This window comes from Platichthys flesus, chromosome 4 (assembly GCF_949316205.1).
Source record: "Platichthys flesus chromosome 4, fPlaFle2.1, whole genome shotgun sequence".
NCBI classification, from domain to species: domain Eukaryota; kingdom Metazoa; phylum Chordata; class Actinopteri; order Pleuronectiformes; family Pleuronectidae; genus Platichthys; species Platichthys flesus.
In genome coordinates, this window is record NC_084948.1 from 21,700,468 (window position 1) to 21,709,064 (window position 8,597).

The following is an 8,597-nucleotide window of genomic DNA, read 5'->3' on the forward strand; positions in this document are numbered from 1 at the left end:
GGAGGAGGAAGAAGTTTATAAACAATTTGAAGTTGCTTTTCTCAAAAATCAAATGTAAAAAATGTTGTCTATTCAACATGTGCTTTGACTTCTTAGTTTGGTTCATGTCCCATCTACCACCTTTGAGTAGGCGGGATTTACGGCCGATGCTGCAGTCGGCCACCAGGGGCTGATTGAGATACTTTTAAGGAGAAGACAAGTCGTCCATCTTTATTTACATATTTATTGGTGACAAAAGCTCAAGTTAATATAGTTACGTCAATATTACTATGAATAAATATTATTTCAGGTTCTCAAACGGGAGGATTGAAGCTGAATTAAACAATTTGAATGATTTCCAATCGAGTTGCTTCTCTTTGGGTTTGTCGGGTGGATAAAAAAGTCTGGAGACGCCATCATGGGTTTGAGGACGTTGACATTTTATCATCAAAACATTAATGAATGTAAAATGAAAATGAGAATAACACACAATAGCAGGTCCCCAGTGTCGGACGCCTCCTGCTGCGTTGAGCTGTCGTCTGAACGTCGCCTCCTGAAACCTCCATCAGTGCTGTTGGTTCTGCGTGGCCCGCACCGCTGGAGCCTGGTCCGCTCCGATGCGCAGGAAGATGCAAACGGCCTCGCTTACCACTTTAATGATAGATGGTAATATGCCGATGAAGGATGTGTTTACTTTTAGCTTTTGACTCTGCCCTGAACATTTCTGCTCATATGAACACAGTGAGGACGATAAGGAGGAGGAGGAAGAGGAGGAGAAGGAGAAAAGGATTCCATTTTAATTTGTTTTGCTGGGAGAGAATAGTACAGTGTGTAATTTGGGCCCATTGCTTGTGCGTCCCCTCAGTGGTTGGTCTGTCAGCCTCTCTGTGGGTAATGGGATTGGTTGAAGAGTCCACTCTGCGGGTTCCTCACAAGTGTGGGCACAAGACAAATGGTGCTTGTCAATATCTGCCTGCTGTTCTGTGGCCACAGCAAATGAAAATGAATGACACCTGAAGGCATCTCAGGGGGAGATGTTTCTACAGAAAGGAGGAGGAAACGCTGCAGCATGTTCATAAGAAAACATCTGAGACATCTCCTGGTAGAATTAAATATAAAAGATAATAAAATGTTCATCACTATAATTCTGAGATTTCAGCACAAACTGTGACACGAGATCTTTTTTATTTTTTCATTTTAATATCATCGTCTCGGGGCATGAAACAAATTTGAAATGTCAGATTACAGATTACAGGGAAATAAATGGTTTCTCCTTCTAAAACAAATTACCCCTGAACTTTTATTCTTCTATATTTAATTTGTTATATCACACTTAGTCTATTATGGCAGAAAAGCATTGGTTCATCAATCTCTGTGTTGAAAATGTCAACTCTGCTGTACTTGAACACAACATCACCGCTGTCACATGTGTAGTACATTGCATTGTAGTTGTGTAATGTGCATAGTGTTGTGTGTGTAGTGTAGTGTAGTCTAGTGTAGGATAGTGTATTGGCGACACAGATCAAGAAGGTAAATGGCAACACAAAGACAACACGATGCAATCACTGCCCATGATAACGGTGGAATCACAGTGTGAGTGATTCTGTGACAGAAGCCATCTGATAAATCTGCTGATGACACAATGACTTCAGAAACGTTAATGGACACGTTAGAACAAATCTTATGATGAAAGTACCCTGTGCTTTTTACCTTGAGTTGCACTATGGAGCAGTCTTGAAGAAAACGATTAGTAGACCACAGGGATTCACACGGTCAGTAAACACACAACTTTTGTTTAATTACAAGAAGACTCCAGGGGCTACCTTTAAGAATTAAATATACATATTTATGTTTGTATTTGTATTTGTATTTGTAGATGTTGTTTTGTATTTTGATTTACTGCGGCACCGACATTTTGTCTCACCCCTACAACTATATGTTGTGCAGCAAAGTGAACATTTCAGCCACCACACGACAAAGTAAGATTTTCAGACTCTCTGACATGTCACTTCAGGAAAGCGCTGAACCACTAAAGATCTTTCTGGAACCTATTGACACAAGGCAAAAATAGTGGGATAGACCATATTGTCCCCAGCATCTATCTATCATAGAGCTGCCAGATCCCTTGAGGCAGCAGATTTATTTTGAATTACAGCATCAAATAGCACTACAATAACATAGTGTGTTCACAGGAAGGAGCTGTCGACCCTGTGCTACACAGGAGCTTTCCCTAAGCCTCGACTTTAAACATCTTTTAACATTTTAACCTTAGAAAAGGTCGATATAATAGCATCTTTAAATCTTAGGTTAAAGTGCACGGTAACCGCTCTACCTCACTATCAGAACATTCCAATTAAAGACATTGTCTACGTACTTGTTTTTTCTGTACACTTATCTTAATGCTACAGTAAATTCAGAGCACGCTGCTGCTGCTGCTCTTACACCAAAGATCAAACTGGCACAGAACCACCACACGACACCACGTCAGGAAAAGGAGCTCAGATCAGTGTCCGGGCTGCAGAGTCTGGAGCACAGCGTACGTCCGCCCCAGGATCTGGAAACACACACCGGTGCTTCGTCTTGTTTTGGTGTCTGATGAGAACCGCGGTCCAAAACCGATCCTTTGATCCAGAGGACGCCGGGCTTGAAGTGGCCTTGCACCCACCCAAAGACTAAATGGAGGCGACTGATTGGATGAACAGCAGCACCATCAACAACCAGCGTTCGGTTATACTCCCTCTGTCCAATAATTCGTTAAATAAGCTTCACACAGATCTACATTCACACGTGTCTCACTTCACCTGACCAGAACAGGTGTGAACCTTCAGTCCCTGCGGGCTCTCTCTCTCTGGGGTCGCAGCTCCTCTCACAGGCCCCAGTACGGAGCCAGGCTCCTGCGGTCCCTCTCGTACACGTCGGGTATGACCCCGTAGGGCGTCTGCACCATCTTCACAGAGTTCCTACCAAACAGCTTCCTCTCGTACTCGATGAGCTGGCGCCAGAAGCCGCCATTGGGCCTGATGACGGGGCGGCGGGCTTTGACCCAGGCGTGGGCCTCTGCCAGAGACACACGGTGATACTTCATGAGGTACGCCAGGCACAGGGAGGCCGAGCGGCTCACCCCCGCTGCACAGTGCACCAGCACGGCGCCTCGCTTGCGTCCCACGCTGTGGATCTTATCGGCCACACTGTCGAAATACAGGGAGAGGGGGGAGTGGGGCATGTCCGCCAGCGGGACCTTTACATACTCCATGTGAGGCCAGTTGAAGTTCGGGAGCTCGATGGTGGCGTTGACCACACAGGTGATGCCCTTGGAGAGCAGCAGGCTGCGGTTGGATGCCACATTCCCTCTGCTGAGGAAGAGGTTGGGGGTGATTTGCGCGATGCCCCCCAGCAGGCTGCTGTTCTCAGCCAGCAGCCTCGGCACCGCGGTGGGCACCAAGGAGCCGCGGTGGTGGTGGTGGTGGTGGTGGAAGAAGCCTTGGCTGCGGGAACCCATCGAGGAATCAGGTGGGGCTTTAAGACGGATGGAGAATTAAAGAAGAGAAATCCTCAGCAGCTCAGACTCATAGTGGGGAAGATGGATCAGCTCCTGGAAAACACAAACACATTTCACCTTCAATATGAATTAATCTTTTCTACAGTGGAGGTTGAAAAACACACAAATCTCCTCAAGGACAAGTCACAGCAGTTGTGCTTGAAAAAAATCAATTTTTTTCAGATGTCACTGCTCAGACGGTTGTTCTCTTCAGGCTGAGTCTGTCTTTAAACTTTAATAAAAAAAGAACACTCGCCTCATCTCACGTTCATCCAACCAACAATGCCCCCCCCCCCACACATGCAGATTACATCTCTCGTCTCTGTGGCCGGTGCTGCTTCCAATGTCGGTTCAGACGGCACCAAAGGGCAGCATGGAAAGCCATCACCTACTCTATGATACTATATATAACTATACTATATACACCAAATTAAAGTGAAGCGAGCTGTAACCTGAACGTGAGGTCGGGCGACACATGACGTAAAAGCAGCAGATATCAAGCTACGCTACTGGCTGCACTGTATATGATGGAAATAGCCTCATATGCTAATGCTGGAGTTATCATCAGAGAGTCCACTGCTCCGGGCGCTACTTCACACGCTGCTGCTGCACTGCTGCCGTGCGTCATCCACACCTCGTGCACCAGTCTAGCCGGCACGTCTTTTTCTTTCATGTTCAGCTACAGTCTGGTTAACAAGACACACGGGTCAACTGCTTTCAACTGGGACCCTGCAGAGATATAGAAAGAGAACACACCTGCAGAGAAGGCACGAGGACGATTCTTCTTGTTTATTCAATTTTGATTGAAAGCAAGAGAGAGTGGAAAGATATGATTTTGAATACAGCTGCATGAAGGACAATACAGCAAAACTATGTCTGCCTTTAAATCAAATTCTCAAATTTGGGGTCTGAGCAGGATGAATCTGAGGGGTTACATCAAAATATTATTAGTGAATGCTGCATATTTCCGGCCTTTCTTTGATACCTCCACCAAGGTGGTTGATTTTGTCTGCATTAGACCGTTATTTAGCAGAATCTCACAAAAGGATGGATTTCCACGAACTTGGAAGGATGAGCTATGAGCACCAATTCAAATCTTTGGGGTGAATCTGGAAAATGTTCCTATTAGAGTGTTTTTCATTCATCAACTTTTTTTTGCCTAAAGAAATTTCGATTTTGATTGAAATGGTTGTAACTGGTGATATATGTTTGTCTTTTTCTGACAGGTCAAAGCAATGATGGGAGCAACTGCTTTTAATGTTTCAGAGATTTCATTTTAGCCACAATAAGAACCTCAGATGTGATTTCTTTAGTTTCCCCTATTCTCTACTTCTCCATTTGTATGTCCAGTTCTTTAAGGTTTCACCATCTCAGCATCGTCTGCTTCAAGAAAGAAAAAGAATATAAAGGTTATAATAACACTCTCCTCCCTCCTTTGTTCACTCTCTCTGACCTGCCCCCCTGCCCGGCTGCCGGCCCCCCTGCACTCCGCCCCTGAAACCGTTGCCACGATGGGGATCGAGCTGCGGTGAAACCGATTCCACTTTCCTCCGCTCTGTCGCCGCTGGTGATGAGACAACAGAAACTGTGACTCTGGGAAACGAGTGTTTACCCTCAGCCCACTTCAGGAGGTGGAGAGAGACACTTCAGAGCAGCAGAGCAGAGACGCACTGTGAAGGATTCTTTTCAATAATAACAACAACAAAAAAACATCTCACACTCTGATACTGTTTGTCTGTTTTGTCTGTTGTTGTCTTGTTCGGGTATTTCACTGGATGAATGTGTTTCAGAGCACATGCAGCTGAACCATTCCTCAATTAGCTGATCAGGGAATTAATCTACAGTTATTTGAATAATTGATAAAAACAGTCCATGGTTCCAGATTCCAAAAAATAAAGTTTCTTTTATAAAATCAATGGTTTGATGTTTGTTTTGTTGAATTGTAGATTTAGATTGATTAGAAGTTGATGACCAACAACATTTATAGTCTTGTTGGTCTCATCCAACCTACAAAGCTCACTGGTCTCTCATTTCACATCAAAACTATGTCTGTAACAATCCAGTGATTTTACACCAGGCAAATAAATCGTTTGAAATGTCGCTAGAATAACAAATGGGACTCAACGACAAATCTCACTGGCTTGAAATGCGTCTGCAAGCGACACTAATTCTCGTTGATTGATCTGTTTTAGATTTTCTTGAAATGTGATATAATGTATTTGTCTGTGAACCATTAATAATAGAGAAAGGTGTCTGCCATAACTTCTCAAACTTTAAAATCATGTGACAAAAGATCTCACATATTAAAGTGTTCAGTTTAGAATCAGATTTGTCATCGGATCATCTCATCTAAGAAGATTCATCTGATAAATGTTTAGAATGTTGCTGGAGAAATTACCTCAACGATGAAATGATCATCAAATGAGTTGCATATTAATTTCCTTAATGATCAACAAATCAATTTATTTGTATAATTACTGCAGCTCCCCGAGGATGCAGTCGATGCATCAGTTCATGGAGACAGAAAATACATCTATTCCATCAGCTGTATCTGCTTCTGTGGCAACCAACTGACCGACACTATAAGATAGAAAAGCATCAACAACAGATAAATGATGGCGATGAGAAAAACCAGGAATATTCGCTGGCTCTCTCCACAGTGCTGATGTACCAGAGACCTGCTCCGTGCACATGGTTGTTTATACCCCCCCCCCCCCACCCTCCCGGGCAGGGATGAGGTTGCACAGATCGGAGGAGGGATAATTATGCCGAGGTCGTTGCCACGAAAAACCTCAACAGCATCTGGAGACACTGCAGCTCAGTGTCAATCAGATCTGATGTGAGGTTCACTGACGCGTAAAACCCAGATTTCACTTTCTATCTTTCTTCCTCTTCCTTTCGTCTGTCGTCCTCGATGTTAGAGAAACTTCCCCCTCATCAATCTGTCAACAGGTGGTTCCATCGAACAAATCTTCTTACGCACGCACACACACACACACACACACACACACACACACACACACACACACACACACACACACACACACACACACACACACACACACACACACACACACACACACACACACACACACACACACACACACACACACACACACACACACACACACACACACACACACGTTTCCCTCGACTCTCTGTGGAAAGATTCCTCAGGGGTCCGGTTACACCTCCTCTAACGCAAATTGGAAACGTGACCCACCTTCAGGAAAAACTAGAGCGGCGGCCCTGAGAGCCTCGACGACACCGGATCATTCCTCGCCATGATTAACGTTGATTTCCTGACTGACACGCCCTCTCGCCACAGAAAGACATGAATGGAAGGAGGGGACCGCTCTCAATCAAAGGCAAATCCATTTATTCAGTGTGACTGGTTTCTGAAAGTGACTCTGCAGCCTGCGGTCGGGATAATCATGAGGAGAGGATCAGGACCGATGATAAAGCGTCTCAAATTCATCCCAACACAACTGGGTGCAGCCTCACACACACACACACACCCAACACTTTAATGTCCACTGCACAGGGTTGTAAAGAGTCGAAACGGAGAGCGGAACCGATCCCACACGAGGACACAAGGGTTTACGGGGGTTTGGCACCTTCCTGCAACAGCAGAGGCTGAGTGAACGCTCAGTGGACAGAGCTGCACCTCAGCCTGCTGCACGCTGACACATGCAAACACACCACCAGGGGGCTGAGACTAGACCACAGGTCACGTAGAGAGGAGGTCAGTGCACAATATGTTCCCCTGAAAAAACAGTGCAGCAGACAGGGCACGTACAAATCACAGGTCTTTCAGCTTTCAGAGGTTTTACATTATAGTTCTATCCCTCTCCACAGACAGAGATGGAGAACCTGAGTGCATCCACTTTATTTAACATGACACACTGATCAGAATCTAATGAGGCACATTTATCACCACTAGCAGTGAATATCAAATTAGTGCTGAAACGATTAGTCGACTGATCGATTAGTCACTCAAGACTCAAATAATCTGCAATTACTTTGGTGATTGATAAATAGTTTCGGCCCCTTTTTCAAGCAGAAATGGCGAAAAATCACAAATTTTCTCTGGTTCCAAGTTTCACTGAAGAAAAACATTGATGCTTTTCTTCAAAGAAACAAGAGAGCTTTGTGTTTTGAACTTGTTAATGATCTCAAAATGTAAAATATCAGTTGGGGCACGATGAAGATGAGCCTTATCGCAGTCGTGTATCAAATACAGCTGAACTGATTGAGTCGGCTGATGAAAATGCCAAACATGTGCAACTTCTCTATTTTCTCTCCTTTTATGGACAAATAATCAATAAATTTAAAAAAAATGACTTTTAGCAGAACAGGCTACAACAGTTCATCTAAATTTCAGCTGCACCTAATCTAAAAAAGACCAATCCGATTCATATTTTTTTTTTATCTTCCCCTGTGTGTAGAAGGTGCCTCATGAATACAATTGCCTTGCTTTTCCTTCACCTGATCATTTGTGTACAGTCCCTAAGTGTGAAACTCAGGGACACAACCTGTGACAGACTCAGAGTCTTCATCGTAGGAAAGTGTGACGCCTCCTCTTCCTCATCTCTGAACCACAGCGTGTGTAAATGTGAAATACTCCACAACTTCAATTATTAATGAGTGAGTCGTAATCGAGTTCTCTGTGGTAAACAGATCAGAATAAGTGTGAAATACAAGAAATAATACAAAATAATTTAAAAGTAGTCTCCAGCTGCAGGTGTTTCTCCAATTTCACTCATCTTACTTCATAAAAGTGATGATGATGTTTTTCTTCTGTGAATTTATATTTAATTCCATCATTGGAGGAAAAGTCAACTCACCAGTGGACTCGCAGTCCTGCAGGGATGGAGGTTGTATTCTCTCAGCGCGTCGCACCGCCTGGACCAGTCCGTCGGGCGGGCACGGATCCGCGGCTTCAGCGCTCAGGACCTCCGCCCTCGGCCCGGAGGATGGCGAAGGGCCGGGAGGTGCGAAACAGACCGAGAGACACACAACAGCCTCACGAGGGAGTCAAGAGGGACACGAGCCATCGGTGCGTCCGCCTGGTCCTCTG

At 44.6% G+C, this 8,597-nt stretch overlaps 1 protein-coding gene across 1 annotated transcript; it reads right to left on the bottom strand.

The window, feature by feature from the left end:
* Nucleotides 1–1,157: 1,157 nt before the first annotated feature.
* Nucleotides 1,158–8,597, bottom strand: dusp14 (dual specificity phosphatase 14). Its single transcript, XM_062385177.1, has 2 exons — nt 8,365–8,597; nt 1,158–3,571 (listed from the first exon to the last, which is right to left on the bottom strand). The coding sequence occupies exon 2, from the start codon at nt 3,476–3,478 to the stop codon at nt 2,846–2,848; it is 633 nt and encodes a 210-aa protein (XP_062241161.1). The 5' UTR covers nt 3,479–3,571; nt 8,365–8,597; the 3' UTR covers nt 1,158–2,845.